This window comes from Oryzias latipes, chromosome 24 (assembly GCF_002234675.1).
Source record: "Oryzias latipes chromosome 24, ASM223467v1".
Taxonomy (NCBI): Eukaryota; Metazoa; Chordata; class Actinopteri; order Beloniformes; family Adrianichthyidae; genus Oryzias; species Oryzias latipes.
The window spans coordinates 7937101-7956442 of record NC_019882.2 but is presented as its reverse complement, the minus strand read 5'-3'; the positions used below and the strand labels follow the sequence as shown (position 1 = coordinate 7956442).

At 36.5% G+C, this 19342-nt stretch overlaps 3 protein-coding genes across 5 annotated transcripts; all 3 read left to right on the top strand.

Annotated features, from left to right (window-relative positions):
• The first annotated feature begins 464 nt into the window (after positions 1-464).
• On the top strand, positions 465-13175 carry LOC101163867 (structural maintenance of chromosomes protein 6). 3 transcript variants are annotated; one of them, XM_023953136.1, is made up of 28 exons: positions 495-588; positions 751-798; positions 876-1070; positions 1203-1332; positions 2144-2249; positions 2363-2499; positions 2603-2664; positions 2767-2847; positions 3286-3387; positions 3480-3599; positions 3698-3796; positions 3905-4051; positions 4952-5040; positions 5120-5284; positions 5473-5651; positions 6378-6579; positions 7407-7521; positions 7680-7840; positions 8077-8212; positions 8462-8542; positions 8619-8789; positions 9812-9949; positions 10402-10547; positions 10621-10746; positions 10830-10935; positions 12063-12215; positions 12322-12419; positions 12538-13175. In XM_023953136.1, the coding sequence occupies exons 3-28, from the start codon at positions 918-920 to the stop codon at positions 12614-12616; spliced, it is 3282 nt and encodes a 1093-aa protein (XP_023808904.1). In that variant the 5' UTR covers positions 495-588; positions 751-798; positions 876-917; the 3' UTR covers positions 12617-13175. The 3 variants fall into 3 exon arrangements, with proteins under 3 accessions (XP_023808902.1, XP_023808903.1, XP_023808904.1); XM_023953134.1 differs by lacking the exon at positions 751-798 and having other exon boundaries at positions 465-588; XM_023953135.1 differs by having other exon boundaries at positions 485-798.
• Positions 13176-13965: 790 nt separating this feature from the next.
• On the top strand, positions 13966-18652 carry tmem18 (transmembrane protein 18). The gene is made up of 6 exons (XM_004083487.4): positions 13966-14315; positions 16003-16910; positions 17032-17149; positions 17965-18019; positions 18133-18226; positions 18323-18652. The coding sequence occupies exons 2-6, from the start codon at positions 16821-16823 to the stop codon at positions 18419-18421; spliced, it is 456 nt and encodes a 151-aa protein (XP_004083535.1). The 5' UTR covers positions 13966-14315; positions 16003-16820; the 3' UTR covers positions 18422-18652.
• On the top strand, positions 14058-16140 carry LOC105357166 (uncharacterized protein C1orf115). The gene is made up of 2 exons (XM_011491689.1): positions 14058-14315; positions 16003-16140. Exons 1-2 carry the CDS (start codon positions 14058-14060, stop codon positions 16138-16140), a joined length of 396 nt encoding a protein of 131 aa, XP_011489991.1.
• Positions 18653-19342: the final 690 nt, after the last annotated feature.

Genomic DNA, 19342 nt, shown 5'->3' with positions numbered 1-19342 from the left:
GACCACTATCTGCTTTATGTGCCATGGTCACATCAGAAACACTGGGGTGATGCTTCTTTCATTGGTGCCCTCCAGGTATGGAAAAATATTCCTCCAGAGCCGCACGTGACATCACACCTAAATAGTTTTAAATGTCAACTTTTAGAAAGGCTTTTAATACTCAGTAATTGGTAGTATATTCGTTTCTTTTATTCATTTTATTAAATTTCTATCTGTCTTTTATGTATTTTATTGACTGTTATGCGTTTTGCTATTTTTTAAATTTTTGTTCTTAATTTGCTTAATTAGTTTTTTTTTACTTTTATCGCTCTTTTTATTCAAGCACTTTGGCACCCAGGTGGCAGTGTAAAGGGCTTCATAAATAAGATTTCCGTCATTCAATTTTGGGGTTTAAAAACAAAAATAATCAACCCAGGAACATTTTGGTAAATCACATTAGAGTTTCTATTCCAGATCACTAGGGGGCAGTGTTGTCCATTATTTGACGCCGGGAGAAGAAGAAGACTCACACGCGCGAATTTGATGAGTAGTTTTAGGTCTTCAGACCCTATAGTTGGCTGTCCCGTTACCAGGTTTAGGACGGACTCTGTAAGTTGTCATCTGAGTTCCTAACATCGCACATGAAAGATAGTTTGGTTATGTTTAAATGAATCGTTTTTTTCAACTCATAGAGTGCATTGTAAGCTAGCTTAGCTAACGATGAAGACACTTTAGACAGTTAATAAATCGCAGTTACCCCTGCTTGTTTAGATTTAAACGGTCCCCATTTTTTTACGCCTCTAAACGTTACCAACAAAGGTGGGTGTAGCATGACATGTGTGAAACGTGAAGTTGGTAGTCTGGTTTCAACAACTCCAGCTCGATCTTTCTTTCAGTTTCGTTTTGCCGCCTCTCTTCTTACTCTGAACAACATCATCATGTCTAAACGGAGAAGCAGCACCGTCATTGAAAACCCAGACAAGAGGATCCGGTCAGACGCGGAGGCTGAAGAGGAGGAGGATGACAAAGAAGAGGAAGAGGAGGAGGACATTGCCGATCATAGAGATCATCATAGGGATGTTCCTCAGCGGGTAGGTGGAAGGCTGTTGGCTTCAGATCATCACGCTTGTTGTGAAGTAATTTTCCAATACAGGCAGCTGGATCAACACAGTAAATAATTGTATTTGGCAGTTTGTGTCAGAAATGACGTGTTTTCTTTTCAGTGTGCTGGAGATGTGGTCAGTGATGCAGGGATTCTGGAGAGCATCACCCTGAAGAACTTCATGTGCCACTCCCTCCTTGGTCCCTTCGCTTTTGGTTCCAATGTCAACTTTGTTGTTGGCAACAATGGCAGTAAGTGAACCCATCACCAGGCTTTTACAGAATACAGAATTAATTTATAAATGCAATAGATTAAATTAATGTCTAGTATTTTTCAAAGCAAATTAAAGAGCATAACAAGAATTACCAATTGTACTTGTAAAAGTTTCACTTTTGTTCAGGCTTATTGACAGATTATGGCATAACTGAACGAAGTTGTCTAGAAATCAGAAGAACAAAACTACATTTATGCAAATTGTTTGAAATCAACCGTAAACTTTTCAATCTAAATCAAACAGATTTAGTATTGGCACAAAAATTCTGTGACTACAAACAAACTCATATTAATACAATTTATTTTAATGTAAAACATTATATGAATAGTGTGTTTTTATTTGTTTTCTGGATATGAAAATAAATAAATTAAATAAACCCTGATTTTAGACTTTATTTGCTTTTAGTTAAGCCATAAAAAGATGATGCAGAACCCAGAAATAATCATGCAATGAGTTTGTTTTTTTTCCTTTTCTTGTCTCTAGTGCTTTATATTTAGATTAAGATCAACTTTGAGTATGTTTGAGTTTGAGTATGAGTTATGAGTTGTGGATTTATATTTTTTATCTCACAAAATTGAAAGAAAAAGAAGAAGAATAACTCAAAAGAAACTCTTAAACAAACCCATCATGATTTAAATTATGGACATCGTTTGCAAAACGTCTCGACGCGATGCCATGGTCGTCTTAGATCTTCATAAAAATCTGGGAGTGATTTGATTCCTCTAGATCTTTATGGTTTTGACTTTCAAAATGTCAACGTTGTTATTATTGTTTTCAATTTGTAATAGGTGGGAAAAGTGCCATTCTGACGGCTCTTATCGTTGCCTTGGGGGGTAATGCACATGCCACTAACAGAGGATCCTCCCTCAAGGATTTTGTGAAAGAAGGAGAAAGGTACTTTTTTATTAGTACTTTAAAAACTACTACTTGGATGTTTTTGTTTGTTTTTTGTTACATTTTTATAACGTTCTTAGTTTGTTGAATGATGTAAATGACTGTTTTTGCAGTTCAGCCGACGTATCGATTACTCTGCGTAACAAAGGAAAGGATGCTTTCAAACTGGAGGTCTATGGTCCATTGATCACTGTGGAAATGAGAATAACACGAGATGGGTTGAGAACATACAAACTAAGAAGTAAAGATGGTAAAAAAAAAAAAAAAACTTTTACCATAATTGATGAATTTTTCAGACTGTATGAATTTCTCGCTCTGCAATATTCACAGTACATTAACTGCTGTTTCTGCAGGTCAAATCATCTCAACCAAAAAAGAAGAACTCATTTCTATTCTGGACAATTTTAATATTCAGGTTTGTGAGTCTTTAGCCAGTGCAAAAAAAAAGAACGTGTTTTTTTTTTTTTAAATATTGAATCAAGTTTGGTGTTGTCATCATTATATTTTTCTTCTGCAGGTTAACAATCCCGTTTCAGTTCTCACCCAGGAAATGAGCAAACACTTCCTGCACTCTAAAGGAGAAGGGGACAAGTATAAGGTTTGTTTGAAGTCATAAAGTAGACAGTCAATGTTTGGTATACTAGTACCTCATCGCAGCAATATTACTAATGTAGGAGCTATGAAGAAAGATTTTCAGCAATAAGTGCATGGAGGTTAATAAATACATTTTTTCACCATGTTTGTCTAAATCAGATCATATTTATGAAAAATATTTTGATAGTTATTATCGTGTCACTATGTAATTATTTCGATAGGGATTAACATGGTTAGTTTAAGGTTAAAGAGCTATTTGATTTGTTAAAAAACTGGTCATTGTTATGTATTTAATATACTTTGGTATAGTGATTTAAAAAAAAAAAGAGAGAAAATTTTTTTTTTCCAACTAAATGCATTTAGGTGTCTGTTTGTTGATTTTATTTTTTTATAAATCAAACTATATTTTTTATGATTTTGGTTTTTTTTCTTCTTCTTTCAGTTTTTTATGAAAGCCACCCAACTGGAGCAAATGCGAGAAACGTTTGTTTACATTAAAGCCACTAAGCAAGCCACTCAACATAAAATTGAACAACAGAATGAAGTAAGAAAGCCCTCAAAAGGCTTTCTATATAAGGTCTCCCATGGGACAAGCCCAACAGTTTATCATATTTTGGAACGATGTTTCTGCTGCAGCATCTGAAAAGGCTGAGAGAAGATTACAAAAGGGAGGAAGAGCGTTACAAGAGCCTGGCTTCTGTGGATGAAATTCAAACCAAACTGGAAGAATTACAGAAAGAAATGGCCTGGGCGTTGGTGAGATAATCTGGATTATTCTGATTTAAGATGGGGATTATGAGAGCTTTTTGTCAAAGAAGGGTGTTAAGAAGAATTGGGATTGTTTTACGCTGCAGGTTTCTGAGCTGGAGCACAATCTGGAACCAAAGAAAGAGAAGCTGGAGGCAGACAGACGTTCCACGCAAAAGTACGATGAGAAGGTCAATGAATGGAAGGTATAACACCTCAGTTATCACGTTTGCTTAGAAAAGTTTCAAACCTCATATCGCTGTGCATATTTGAATGCTCATAACTTATTTTAAAGTCTTAATACTTTCTCTCAGAGTAAAGTGGAGGAAGCTGAGAAGAAATACAAGCAGACGGAGGAGGATTTGGAAAGGATAACCCAGCAGGTCCAGGAGCTTCAGCCCAAATGTGTTGAACTGAAGACTGAAGCTCAGAGACGAAACAACTTACTAAAGTCATGTGAGGTCAGTCGCATGCTTGTCTTTTTTTCTTCCTCTTAGGTCAAATAGCGCAATGATGCCCTGAAAGTTTCCTAAAACCAAAAGGATGGTTTTTGCTATAACAGGAATATTTAAAAGCTGATCTTGTGCTGTCCATAAGTGCTGAGAAAGTTGGCTTAAACACAAAATGCAACCAAATACAAGCTGTAAAAATGTTTAAAACAGTCCAAGTCCACTGTAATGAGAAATACATTTGAAACTCGACAGAGTCTCTGTTTTAGGTGTGGAAATACATTTGTTGTGCTCCCACTATTGGTGGCAACCGCCTTCAAACTGAATTTGCAGCGTGCGCTTTGCTGCTCCAAGGCTGAAGTTGCTAAATTGAACCGGTTTCGTTGAACTAGAGAAACTGTTCGTGTTTTGGGAAAAAGCTCCTCTTTGTTAGTTGCCATTTATTCGTCGGCACATGGCGAGAAGCGGGCGGGGTAACCTGACTCCGAGAAGCAGAAGCCCAAGAAAGCAGAGTGCTCGGAAAATAAAATCCAGATTTTCCCAGAAATAAATCTTTCTAGACAACAAGTTTGAATGTATTAATAAAATCCATTTAGTGCCCAGCCCTACCTTTTAATTATTAGATTGATCACATAAAAAAGACCCATCAGGACCCACCGGGTCGATGTCTGATCGTAAGTTTACTCGGAAGTGAATGTGTGAAGTTTCCGGATAAATTTTTATTTTGAAGTCAGGTCAATTTTTCCTTTATTATCAAAATCTCAGGCACAGATGTTTCCTGTCTGCTCAATGCTGTTAATTTAAATGTTCTTAACTTAAAAAAATCACCTCTATCTTCAGCACTTCCTTCCTACCTGCTCATAGACGTTCAGGCTCTATGTGGTCACATGACTGACTAGAACTGCTTTACAGGTCACCGTTCACAGATGCAAGGCAAACCTAAGAGACCTGGACAAGGACAAAGTGCAGCTTTCCACACGAATTAAAGATCTCAAAGTCAGGTAAGATTGGTTCTGCTAACTATGTATTTAAATGATACTATTTATCCTTATATTTTAAAACCCCTCATTCTTCGTTTAGCTTCAGCCAGTCCACTGGAGCGGAGAGCCAGGCCAGAGCAGAGCGGATGAGCCAGATCCAAGCTGAGCTGGAAAACCTGAACCATCAGAATTCCACTCTGGTCCAGCAGATCGAGCAGTACGGAATGGCTAACATCCGCACCAGAGAAGAGCAAGGAAAGGTCAGGTAAGAATGGGACAGCCAGAGGAAAGCCCCCAACCCTGCTTATTCTCCTGACTCCGCCTGGCTTCTGCAGAGCTGATATATTTTGTGTTATAGACTAAAGAGTGAAAGATTAAAAGCTCAGTCATCACTAGTACACCTTTGATGGTAACGATAACGGTTTCTATGATAATAAAATGTTTTCTTTGAAGGATGGAGCATGAAACCATCAAGAAGTCTATTGAAGCCAGCAGCAGAAACCTGAGGATTTTAGAGAGCAGTCGCTCTAACCGACTCCGGCGGTTTGGGGAGCACATGCCCAACCTGCTGGACGCCATCGAAGTAGCTCACCGACGCGGCCAGTTCAAGCACAAACCCAGGGGACCTCTTGGTAGGACATGTTCTGGAACTTTTGGGGCTCAAAGTCTTTACTCTCATGTATATCAGTGAAGAAAAGTTTGCAGCTTATTGAAAAGCTTCATATAGCCCATGAAAGTTTTCTAGATTATTTAAAATTTTACTTTCTCTTTCGTCCAAAACCAAGAGGATATCTATAACTTATCTAAAGCTAAATATCTTGCTGCAATAAGCAATCACTGGTCCAAAAGTGGAATGCGCTCGTGTCGCCTTGCACATTTCCTCTGGAGGACCTTCAGAGCTTCTAATGTCAGGATATCTCACACCGTGTTCGCCTAATCACAGCCGGCTTGGCTGTCCTCCACTCGTCAGGCAGTTCATCGGCAGTTCAGCCGTTTTTTCTGAGGTGTGCTGCTTTCTGGTGCTCAAAAAGAGTCTACAACTCTAAACCAGAGCTGCTCCTTATTAAGAATTTTTGTGCCAAAAGCAGCTTTTTTTTCTGATGCACAGGCGTTTGTATGTTCCTAATAAGGTCCTAAACTACATTAATGCTGGCGACGTAGACGTCCTATCATAAATAGACACTGAGAACATGACTTATTCTCAGTAAACTTTAATCAATGCTTGTTTTTTTCCACTTTTCCCTGTACAAAATGCTTTTTAAATTGACCTGCATGTATGCAAACCTATTCCCCTATTAGGAAACTGCATTTATATAAAGCTAACTCCTTCCCTTCTCCCATTCCCCATCCTTTTATAGGTTACCTTATCAGTCTTAAGGACTCAGAGCTGGCCCTCGCTGTGGAGATATGCCTGAAGAACCAGCTTCACGCCTTCACCTGTGACAACTATGAGGATGAGAAGGTCCTGCAGGACCTCATGAAAAAGTGCTACCCTTCAGGCCGCAGGCCCAGCATCATTACCAGCCCTTTTTTTCCAAAGGTTCATGACACAAGAAGAAGGTAACACGTTCTTTTTCTTTAAACTTAATAGCTTATTGTAGAAAAATGTGCTTTAAAAAGTTTGACAGGAATAGTTTAAGTTTAAAGTCCCCCTATGACCATTTTTAAAAATAAAAACATTCCCAGTGGTGTTTTAATTATGAGTATGAAGTTTTCAGCCAAAATCCCACAATCTAAATCAATGGTCCCCAACCCGCGGGCCACAGACCGTCCGGGCTACTGTTGGACAGTCTGTCTCAGCGATCCCCGTCACTGTGCCGGCTCCCGGGACTGCGGGATAGGGAGCTAGCCTTTTCGGGCCTCCTAAGCTTTAGGATATTTTTTTCATTTTCATAGAGGCAATAATAATAAAAAATCCCCCTGATTTTATTCCTGCTTTTTATTTTTACCCTCTGGTGGACGGGGCAAATCAGGGGGCTTGACCGATGCCGATGCCATTATGACGTCACAACAGTGATGTCACAACCGTAATTTAAAGCGAGCATCTTTGTGACTGTTATTATTAAGGAGAAATACTCAGAAATGCAACAATAAAATGTTTTTTTTATTACATCTGTTCTCCTTAATAAGAAAAATGTACATGTAAGTACATGTCAAAAACTCAAAGAACATGATTATCATTTATAGGAAGACTTGAAGTAAAAAAAAAAAGTAGTCAACAGGACTTTATCTTTTGTTAATGAAGATGCTTCACCAAAGTGCAACTATTTTCTTTTTTCTAAATACTGTTAACCTGGATGAATGAGGACCTACACATTTTTGAATCACATTTTTGTGTGAGACTTTTCCAAAAAAACAGCTCTGCTTCCTTTGATCTCACCTTTTAGGGCCGTGAATCATCCCGAATTCCCCTCCGTCCTTCAAGCATTGGAAATTGAGGACCCCGTTGTGGCCAACTGCCTCATCGATCAAAGAGGCATCGAGAGCATTTTGCTCATTAAAGTAATGTCTGATCCCATTATCCCAGAATAGCTCATTTTATTCCCTTTTAAATCTGTACATCTACAGATTACTGCATGAGTGCTGACAGCCGGGTCTCATCAAGTATCTAAGCATTGTGATTTATTGGCGTTATTAATATATTTTTGTGTTTGTTTTAGAACAATACTCAAGCTCGGAAAGTGATGCTGGGCAAAAATCCTCCTCGAAACTGCACACAGGCCTTTTCCAAAGAGGGAGATCAGATCTATACCAACCGGGTTTACTCTGCCGATCAGACCAGAGCAAACTGTCTGTCTGGAGACGTTGAGGAGGAGATCAGGTGTGTTTGCAGTTTCCTTTATTAGTGTGACTCCCATCATGCGGAGATGAATCCGTTTTAGAGGGCCATTTGGTTTTCAGAATGCAGAAAGTCCTGGGTGAAAGGCAGTTTTATCTGTCATTTCCATTTGTTTTTATGATCAAAAAGAAACAATGAATGGAAAAGCAGATCACATTTGATCCTTTCACATCAAAATTGAGATTTTGTTGCCCGTCTGAATCCTTTTTTTCCACCAGGCTCCTGCAGAGGGAGCTGGAGAACCAGAAAGCTCAAGAATTTCGTTTCCAGCAACAAATGAAAAAGCTGGAGAACGAGATCAAACAGAATGAAATCTTAATCAAAAAATGCCAAATGACCCAAAAATCCACTAAAGTAAGTCCATTATTGTCATCACTGTTCCCATGAAGGTTGGTTGTAAGTGACCCGTTTACCATTTCCCTTTAAACTGGAGACAATCTTAGTTGACAAAATCAAATTTAATGCATTAAACTATAGAATTAATGACTCATGTTTCAGTCTTGCAGGTACATTTTAATTGTAAAAAGAACGTTTTCATCTTTATCAGCCTTTGTTTCTGCTGCAGGAAGGATGCGACAAAACAAGTTTGTGTTTGTCTTCCAGGACAAAATGACTAAGCTGCAGCTGGAGCTGACGGACCTGCAGAACATAGAAGAACCTCAGTCAGAAGACCTGAAGGCACTGGTTGGTGCTCCCCGTCATGCACAAAGACTTCCATGTTTTCCAGCCCTCCTTTTGAAATGTCTGCGTTTGTGTGCAGGAGGAAGATTTACAGGAGGTCATCGCCAAGATTTCATCGAAACAGGCCGAGTACGACGAAGCAAGAGATCAGATGTCCAAGCTCAAGGAGAACTATGAGGAGGCAGAGCAGGAATACAAGCAGCACAAAGAGTCCATCAACACCCTTATTGAGGAGGCGGATTCAGTTAAGGTAGTATTGGATAGCAAGCTGAGATTTGATCACAAATAAACCCATTACATTTTACCAATTTGTACGAGGTATAAAACTGTCGAAATTCTTTGACAGACTGGAATGAGTTCGTAAAAAATGGTGAAAAAGATCAAATATGTATATATGCAGCATACTCATGATTAACCTTTCAACACCAGGGTGACACATAGCAACCATCAACGTGAATCAGCTGCTTCTGATGGGGAGAAAAGCGGCTTTGCATCGACACAAAGCGCATCACCACCTTTATTTATAAAGAGCTTTAACACAATTTTCATAAAAAATGAACAAAGGGCTGTACATTAAAAGCTAAAAACTGTTTAAAACAAATAATAAATAAAATGCCTGATGTAAAGTGGTGCATAACGGCACAAAGGTGCTTTTCTCTAGAACCATCGTATTCACATTGATTGCATAATCAAGGGTTGTATAAAGGTGCAAAGCTGCTTTTGTCTGCGACAGAATCGGCTGGAATCACGTTTATGAGTAAACGGTTACGGTAGTCAACACACTTTAACACGGGAGCTAAAGCTCCCATGTTAAAGTGTGCTAATCTGAATTCATATTAAAAGCATTAACTGTAAGTATTATGTCACATTAATAGAAATGTTGCTAACTTTACAGTTGTTAACCTTCTTGACCTTTTTCATGTTTTGGTTATTTATCTTAACACTTCTTAACTGCAAGGGTAGTAGGTTTGGCCACGCCCACAACAAATAGCTAATAGTCACAGCGGGCGCAAAATCTACCTGAACTATCTTAGCTTGAGTCCTAAAATAGAGTAGCATAATCTGTTGAGTACACTTCTTGATAATATTCCTGTTCACTTTATACTGTTTGGTCAACAGAATAAAGATGTTTGCAGTGTTATCTGGTCCACATTCATTTAAGCAGTCAGCAGGCCAATGATATCTTTTTTTTTTAAATAACCTAAAGGCAGAAATGTTCAATTATTGCTTTTAGTTTTTTTTTTTAATTTCACTTGTTGTTTTTGAGCACAGGAGGATCTGAGTAAAACCGACCAGGAAGTTGTACGATGTAAACATCACACCAAACATTATGAAGAGAAGCGCAGTGCCCACCTGAAGAACATCCAGTCTCTGGAAGCAGAACTTAGAAGCAAAGAGGAGGAACTGCAGGTATGCAAGGTGTTATTTTAGAATACAGTCCGTTCTTGATGTGTGAGCAAAGACGACCATGTTTGATCACTTTGTGATTTCTCCTTCTTTAAAATCCAATAACCCTCTCTGTTTGAATGCTAGAAAGGTTGAAATTAAATACATTTTATAGCGTTTATTCAGAATTCTCCACTTCTCCTCTGAGGTCAACTCGAGGTGCTACACAAATAATGCAAAAGAAAATATCATCACATTAAGAAAAAGATTGGTTATAATCCCGTAGTTTTAAGCCAGTTTGATTATTCTAAAAAGGGCAATTTATCCTTACGACACATTAAAAATCGCCTTTTTGAGGGATTCATTATTTGGTTTCCGGTTGGGAAACTGTGGAAAGGGGAGCTCCTCATAAAGAACATTAACAATTTGGGATACAAACAATAAACCTTTATTTTGTTTGTCCTTGTCTGGGTCAGGAGTCTGCAGCAAAGGCCGCTCAGATTTGTCCCGAACGCTTAGACGCCTGTCGGCCGGCCAAAAGTTTGGACAGCGAAATAAACCGCATGAAAGTGAAGATCGCCACCCAGCAGGAGCAACAGGGGGACCGCAGTGAGATTGTCAGGTATTTAGCACACAAGTTTAACTGCACTCACCCCCCTGAATGGGGTTTTTAACATGTTGGATTCTTCCTACAGGCAGTTTGTGAAGGCCAGAGAGAGCTACAAGAGCATGTCGCAGCAAATACGGAACCTCAACTCTTTCATTTATAGCCTAACCAGCGTCATGAACAAAAGGCTCCAGGCTTACACAGAGTTCAGGAAGTAAAGGGATTTTCACTTCAATTGTTTCCTACGTAATATTGACTCCACAAATGACAGCAGCTTTTGTTTTCCGCCTGTTTCAGATTTTTTTCTGCTCGCTGTAAGTACTACTTTAACAGCATGCTGGCTCAGCGAGGATACAGCGGAAGTATGATCTTTGACCACAAGAATGAAACCCTTTCCATCACAGTAAGAAGACTTAAACCTTCACATTTAAATGTCCTGCTGCTTTTGTCTTCATGTAGCAAACTAGTCATAAAAGGAAAACGTTGATATGAACACAATCTAAGTCATGAAAACTTTTGTAAATACAAACCTCTTACGGAAAATATTAAAGTAAATTTATCAAAGTTAGAAGCTACTTTGGACAAAAAAAACAGACAGCTGCTTTCCTCTACCTGTTAAAGGAATTTCCAAATATGTAGAACTTTTCTGGTCTAATATTTTTACCTAGTTTGCTCTGAAAGAGGAGCTATAATTGTCAAACCAGCACCAAATAATAACTTATTCTATCAAATCTGACTAGAGCTGTAACAAGTATCCAAATACTCGTATCATCACGATCTGTTTCAGGAAATTCGAGCGCCAATATTTGTGATCTCGCCGGTTCACGATCTTTCTAAATGTGGTAAAGTGAAAAATACACTACAGGGAATATTAGTATTGCTGTAAAACGCAGAATAATGTTGTACAAAAACGAAACAAATCGAATTCGCTACGTCACAGGAAGTAAATAGATCTTCAAAGTAAAGTGTCGGTGAAGCTTCTTATTTTCAAAGTAAAAACATTTTTTGTTTTTCATAGAGGAAAGTAAAAAGAGAATGAAGTTCATTTTACTGAATTAATTTAACAAATTTGTTTTAAATTGACAAGAATGGGAAATTTTATCTTTAATTTTTTGTTGATACTGATCTCCTGTTTTAAGTTAAGGTATAAATGATAGTGATTAAAAACATTTTTTCCTTATTTTCATACATCCAATAAAAAGACACGCATTTAATAACCATTCAAATATAATAGTTAAAATTGTGGTTCAATCTGTGAATCATTGATCTTGATTCATGAATCGATGCACTTCCTACTTTCATCTGTATTTTTAACCCCCACCCCCCAATTGTTAAAGTTTCATTGTATTTACTTTCACTTCTGGATATTTTCATATATTGGTTACATTTATTGCCATTTCAGAATAAGATAAACGTATGAGAGTTCTTCTTTTTTGTCATGCTTGGACCAAGTCTGATTGGATGCTGCACTCTGTAGAGCACTTTGTGATTTATATCTGTGAAAGGTTCCGTCTTTCTGCTTCCCTTCAGGTCCAACCGGGTCAAGGAAACACGGCTGACTTGAGCGACATGCGCTCCCTGTCTGGAGGCGAGCGCTCCTTCTCCACCGTTTGCTTTGTCCTGTCTCTCTGGGCCATCACAGAGGCGCCTTTTCGCTGTCTGGACGAGTTTGATGTTTACATGGTACGACGGTCTAATCAGCAGTTTCAGTTGCATAAATATTGAATAACTCTAAAGTAATTTATGGATATGTCTGATTTATGCGTGGATTTTTTTGGGGTTGTTTTAGGACATGGTGAACAGAAGGATTTCTATGGACATGATGCTAAAGGTGGCTTCAGGTCAGCGCTTCAGACAGTTCATTTTCCTCACGCCGCAGAACATGAGGTAACCACTGACAAAACGCACGTTTCTGTGAAACAGATGCTGCATTTTAAAAAGCAGGGTCCTCAGATGGAAAGTGGTTTGGATATCAACTCTATGCTTCTCTTTTTCTTCCTGACAGCTCTCTTCCGATATGCAGCAACATCCGTATCCTTCGCCTCAAAGATCCAGACCGAGGACAAAACAACTCATCAAAATGAGTAAAAATGTAGTAAAGGTTACCGTTGTCAGCAAGACGTTCCTCTGTAACTTAAAAAAGTTTAAGTTCAAAGATATTTTCAAACATTTCTTGTAAAGTCTGTTAAAACTTTAATAAGCTAAAAAGGAGAGTTTGTTCTTTCTGTTCAACTTTATGGACGTTAACGTTCACCAGAATTGTTAATAAATAAAATACTTTCCAGACAGGAATCGTGTATGTTCTGTGTATAGCTGTTAGTTCAACAATGTTAGTCCTTTTGTATCTCAAAAATGGTTATAAATATGGCATCATTTGTGTATTTTTTGTCAACTTTTTGAAGCAAATTTGGTTTATCTTTCATTTAAACATATTTGCTTAATGCACTTTCTAACATTTCTGTGCACCTCAAGTGTCAAAAAGTTTTCAGACTGTTTACAACTGTGGACCTAAAAATATCATTTTAGTGATTGTTGTGTTTATTCCTCATTCACAAAAGCATAACAAGAACTGTGTCCATGTTTGAACACATTGGAGGTATTTCCAAGTCCTTATACCAAATTAAATGCACTTTTGGAACAAAACAGTTTGACTTTTATTTGAAACAAAAAATATCTGAGTATAAATTTTTGTGTTCAGTGACTGTGGTCATAAAAAATCTTTTTAAAAGGAAGTTTTATAAAAGACCCACTCCTGTGAAAATTTTATTTTTGGTGTTTTTTAACATGGTCTTGTGGCATCTTTCTCATGACGGAGGACATTAAGCTCCTATTCGCATTTCTGAGTATTTCTTTTTTTAAATCATAAATCAGGAGCAAAAGAAAACCTGCAGTTTGAAAAAGAGCTCGTGTATGACGTAGTAAATACACTGGGGGGCCCACAAGCTCTCTGCTCTGAGCACTTAGCGACAGGAAGGGGCGATGGGATGTTGATCAGAAATACAGAGGTGAATTTCTGATCAACACCTGGCGATCTGCAGAAACTATGTCCTAGGAATGGACTGATTTTTTTCATTTTGGCTAAAAACTGTAATAAGACCACTGGGAACGCTTTGAAAATAGATCAAAAGAGGATCGGAGTGGGACTTTAAATCATTCTCACCTAATTATAGGCATATTTATATTTCTGTTGCTGTTTTAAGCACCATAAAAATAACTGCATCACCTGATAAAAGGCAAGTTTTTTTTGTTGTGGCACACTCATATCTAACCTGTGAAAGTAATTTTTCCTAGATCACAATTATCATCTTGATTAGACACTCAAGTAAGATACTAAAGACTTACTGAAGTCAGTCCTTTAGAGAGGAAAGAGTTGCACCTTTAAGGGCCCCGTGCCCGGACCCCCACACAAGTCAGACCAGTACAATGCCCTTCCACTCATGCACATAACTCCTGTTGACAACATCCTCTGACCTCGCCAGGAAACCTGTCCCTTTTTTGTATTTTTCAAGGCTGCAAGGATCTAACATGAAGCCCAAATCTTTGCAAAGACTGTTTGACAGGAATTCAGCCGAGGCTTTTGGTCAGGCAGCAAAATACAGGCGGCATGTTGATCATGAGGAGCAGTCGTCCTGTGAGGAAACAGCCGAAGATGGAGAAGAAAAGAAGGAGCAGAGAGGAACGCCATTTGCTTTTCAGCAAGAGAAGTATGAACAATTAATGGATGACGATGCCAAGGAGGAGAGGAAAAAGAAGAAAAAAGAAAACTACAAAAAAGTGAAGAAGGTTGGTCATATTCATCAATAGTTTTGAACTTTCTGACCATATTTATCTTTTGAGTGAGGGCTGGAGCTTCTTTTTTACATTCTAGTCATCCACTCAGCATGAAACATTGAAATAGATAATTATTTCTTATTTAATAATTTAACCAATTTTGTTACTTTCACGTTTTTTTGTTTGTTTTTTTAACTTGGAAAGGGTCTAAAGTCATCACAAAATTAACATTTATTGCCTTTTTTCAGAATCTTGATGGCACTAACACAAATATTGCTATGCGAGAATAACAAACGTGTCGGAATATATATAGTCAGATTATTCTCATTTGAGACTTTCATAATCTGTGTGGTCTTTCTGAAGGAGAAACTCTGGAAGAGATCAAAAGGGTCCTGATTTAGATGAATAGATGTCTGGGTGTGTCTTTAATATTCATGTCTCTCCTGTCCAATTGTTAACAAATGGTGTAATACACAAAGGAGCCACCTTATCAGTGAGGGGATTTTCCATGTTTTCATCTCCAGCTTTATTTATAGAGCTTCATTAGTGTGACCCAAACCCTGTATTTTAAAAACACACGAATAAAACAGTTTTAATAACAACTGTAAGTGAGGAACGTGGTTTTAGGAAATACCATTTAGAAACGTTTATTTGTTGGAGTTTTCATCTGGTAAGAAACAGAAATAAGACATCAACTTTTACTGACTGAATAACTTAATTTTAAAAATTGTTCTAATAAAACAGAATTTACAAAAGACATAATTAATACAGAGCGTCTAACAATTTTTACCAATTATTATGTATTAATTCAAGTATTTTCCAAATTAATTTAAAGGCAAATTATGTTACCAGATTATTAAATAAAAATATATTAAGTTACAGCAGCCTTGATGAAGAAAAATAAAAACAGGTACAAAGGTGTATTATATTTCAAGAAATCCGATCATAAAAGAAATATCTCAACAGAGTCATTTTTGTAAGTTTTCTTAAAATGCTTTGAGTATCTTTGAAATGACAGAGACTAATTAGGAGTGACTCTTATCTTTTAAATGGTATTTGCTTTTTGATAAAATCACCATTTTTTTTAGCTTTTCTTTGTTTTGTTACATTGTTGACAGATTTAATCTGTATCCTCTTTTTTTTTTTTTTTTTTTATTATTATTTTTACATTGTACAAAAAAGGAACTGATCAGCCATTCAATCAGAAACATCTTTTTTTTCAACACAACCATGACTCTTGATGAAAATGTAGACTGAAAGGAACGGGTCTAGAGCTGCAGAGGGGTTTCTTTGCATCAGTTAAAGTTTTTCTTTCAGATTTATTCCACATTTAATAGTGAGAAACAAAACACATAGGATATATATTAACAGTACTGATCATTTTTTGGTTTAATACAGCTAACTTCCTGTTTCCACTGTGCACAGTCTGTCCTTTCCTGTTCAGAAAACACAATAGTGGATCACATGACTTTGGACTTTACATTACAAACAGGATGAGAGCAACTCTTTCTTCCTGGTGTTCTATTGTTCTGCTATAAAAAAACATTTGACCTTAAAACCATGTTTTCTTCTGTTCCATATCTCTTTTTTGAATTGTAAGTTTAAAAAAAGTGAGACCTGAGACTCAATAAGTCGTCTGAATTATAGTGTTTTCAGCTTAATTTGATATAATTGAAGGGTTTCCCTGTTTCTCTTCCAGAATGTTGGAAAAGCTCTTCGCATCACCTGGAAGTGCTTTATGCTTGGTCTCTACAATTTTGCCCTTGGTTATGCTGCCCCCGTCACAGTGACTGCTGCTTTTGGGCCGGACTCTAACCTTGGGATAAACAGGACCTGAGCAGAGCGGCGTGGATTTTTCCTGATTTTTTTGAAATTCTGCTGCATAAATGTACCATTATCCTGCAGAAACTGACCAAAGACTTTGCTCTTTCTATGTTTTTTTTTTTTTAATAGGCATAAGTTGACTTTATCACAGTGTACAGGTCAGAAAAAAATAGTCTATATTTAGCCTTTCTGTCTATACCAGAATTTTAATCAAAAATCATCAGTCATTATAAAAACTTAGAGGGTTTTTTCTATTAATTTTAAAAGTAATGCAGGTGGAGTGTGGATGTGTGCCAAAGGAAAATTGCATGTCAAGTGGGACTTTAACCATTTTTGATGCATTTTTAGACGAAAATAGGAAAATGTAAAATTGTTTTAAAGGAATATTAAAATGTGATACTTTGTTTGGAAAGGATTCATAAAACTGAATGAACATGTTTTATTTCATGAATAGATCTCTGTATTTATATAAATTTATAGTTAAAGCACTTTCCAAACAGTGTTCTGTTTAAATTCAATAACTAAGCAAAATATTTTTTTTATGTTTTATTTTATTATTTTGACAAAACTTCCGGAAATTTGGTGAAACTTCCGGAAGATGTGCGGACGTCATTCCACTTCCGCCGCTTTTCTTCCGTGTTCATATTTCATTAATAGGCTGTTCTCGCTGCTCCTTGACAATTACCAGACATAATGGAAGATAAGACAGAAAATATTAGTTCTATTCCCATCGACGGATTCAGTAATTTAAGGATAACTTCGATATGGACATTTCTACTTTCTGTAAGTTCAATTTTTCCTTAGTCCGAAGTTAGCATGCTAAGCTAAACAGCTAATGTTTGAAACTTACAGAGCTAAATTGCTGAAAGAAGTAAACTGCGTATGTCTTTTATGTTTCCCATAGGTGCAGTGGTCCGAGCCTTGGCTCATTGGGCTTCTGCTGTTTCATCTGTTGTGTTTGCTTTTGACTGTGGTGACCTGCAAGTATTATAAAGCTCAGATCTGCCACTTCCTGCTCCTCGGTACGTTTTCACAACATCTCATTTAAATGAAGAAAAACACACACAACACACACATGCATTTAAGAATAAGACACAAACAATGGAACCTCGTTATCGGATATAGACTATTCAGACCAATTTAAATGCAGTTAATAGATGTTTGTCATTTGTTTAACATTAAGATTATTTTAGCTTTAATAGCTGATTTATTTAATTTTGCTTTTAAAAATATAGATATTGTTTTAAATTATTTAACAAGTTTCAACTTCTCTTGGATTTCAATTGGCATTTGTTTGCCATTATTTATCCCCCCCCCCCCCCCACACACACACACATAATAGTTAGGTTTTTCTATAGGCGTTTTCTATATTTGGACGATTTTAACTTAACTTTTACTTGCATAATTAGCCCGTTTCAAAGGCATTTTTAAACAGTATTTTAAAAGCTTTGTTTCTGCTAAGAAAGACGAGTTTGGTCTCTAATGGTTATCAAAGATGATGCACTTCAACTGCGACAGACAAAAAGTCAAAAACAAAATCCCGCAAATTACATTGTTTGATTTTTAAAATCAACTATTTAGGCGAAATCTTTGCAACATAAAACCTTTTTAATAATTATAATTAACATTTGGAGTTAAGTTTTACATGTTGCTTTTAGTTAAAAAATGTAATTAAGTAGTTATGCAAATGAGCAATTGACATATCCTTTAAAAAGCCATTATGTTTTTATAAATGTGCTAATTCCTAGAATGAAAATAAAAATGAACAAATTGGTGTCTATTTAGTGTTTGAATGTTTTTTTTTGTGTGACTAATTTGATGTCATTTATTTCCACAGTTGGCCTTGTTTATTGTGCTGAATATCTGAATGAACTGGCAGCCATGAACTGGAGGTAAAAAAAAAAGACAACTTTGAACTATTGTTTTTAAGGTTTCTTATAGTAAATAAAAAAAAAAGTATATTGTTTACAAAATGTGCTCAGAATGATGTCGTGCTTATTTTCAGGGCCTTTTCAAATTTCCAGTACTTTGACTCCAAGGGAATGTTCATTTCATTAGTCTTTTCCATCCCTCTTCTATTTAATGCCATGATCATTGTGGTAAGTTTGTCACAAAATAGTGACAGATTGCAGCTTTTTAAAACATTTTTCGTCAGAATAAAGATCAATGAAGGCCTTTGTGTTTCTAATTGGTAGGTGGTGTGGGTGTACCGGACGTTTTCCACCATGACCGAACTGAAAACACTTCAGCTGAAGAGAGAGGCTCAGCGACAGAAAAGACAGAAGGATGACTGACTCTTCTCCTAAAGGAGAATCTTAGGATCTCTCTTCTGCTAATCGCTTATATTGCTGTTGTCTTTTTTTGGGGACTTGAAAATGAATTTTCTGCTCTTTCAAAGTTGATATGAAACAATGCTGCTATTATTTGGGAAGTGGAGTTATGGAGACCAAAAGATGTTTATAGTTTTCTTTTTTCATTATTCTTTTGTGTGTTAAACTTAAGATAAAGGTCCTTTTTTTATGGAACTTGTCTGAGTTTTTATTTCCAAAGTACTGTACAAACTTTTAATTAAAACTGCAAATGTACCAAATTGGAATTAGGCAAAATCTCAATCACTAGAAGTTATATCTTTCTATAAATGTGACAATAATTTACTGATATGAATAAAAATTAGGTGATTTTGTAAAATAAAATAAAAAGCATGGAGTTATTTTGTTTTAATAGCATTTAGTGAGAAAATACCTTTGCAACAAAATCCATAAAAAACAAACTTGTAAAAGCCAAAAAATATTTCAAAAGGAAACGGATAAAATCACTGGGAATTCTGGATTTATAGACAGAAAATCTCTTAATTTGATCGTAGAGCTTGCTTAAAAACTAAGAAGACTTTAAGTCTATTTATAGATATAAAAAGCTGCAGGAATTAAATCTTAATTTTAATTAATGTTTAATTGTATAAAACAATCCAAGCTTTCTTCAAAATGTTTTCTTCTGCCACTAAAAGGTGTGAGGCAACAACACTGTAAAACTTTGCCAAATTATGGGATTCCAGACTGAAATTGCAGCATTTGCTCTCTTGGTTTTTTGAATTTTACATGCAGTGTTTACAGAATATTTTTAAAACTTGCCATTTCATACAAGCTTTTGAATTGGTCAAACACTCCTAAGAAATCAGGCTTTTTTTGACACCACTGAGGAAATGTATAAAAACATTA

Excerpts from the sequence above, each read along its gene's own strand:
- LOC101163867 (XM_023953134.1), top strand. The coding sequence starts at position 523 with ATGAGTAGTTTTAGGTCTTCAGACCCTATAGTTGGCTGTCCCGTTACC. Across the intron at positions 589-875 it reads CCAGGTTTAGGACGGACTCT|TTTCGTTTTGCCGCCTCTCT; the intron begins GTAAGTTGTCAT and ends TCTTTCTTTCAG. Across the intron at positions 8,213-8,461 it reads TGACCCAAAAATCCACTAAA|GACAAAATGACTAAGCTGCA; the intron begins GTAAGTCCATTA and ends TTTGTCTTCCAG.
- LOC105357166 (XM_011491689.1), top strand. The coding sequence starts at position 14,058 with ATGAAGCCCAAATCTTTGCAAAGACTGTTTGACAGGAATTCAGCCGAG. Across the intron at positions 14,316-16,002 it reads ACTACAAAAAAGTGAAGAAG|AATGTTGGAAAAGCTCTTCG; the intron begins GTTGGTCATATT and ends TTTCTCTTCCAG.
- tmem18 (XM_004083487.4), top strand. The coding sequence starts at position 16,821 with ATGGAAGATAAGACAGAAAATATTAGTTCTATTCCCATCGACGGATTC. Across the intron at positions 16,911-17,031 it reads TATGGACATTTCTACTTTCT|GTGCAGTGGTCCGAGCCTTG; the intron begins GTAAGTTCAATT and ends TGTTTCCCATAG. Across the intron at positions 17,150-17,964 it reads CTGCCACTTCCTGCTCCTCG|TTGGCCTTGTTTATTGTGCT; the intron begins GTACGTTTTCAC and ends TTATTTCCACAG.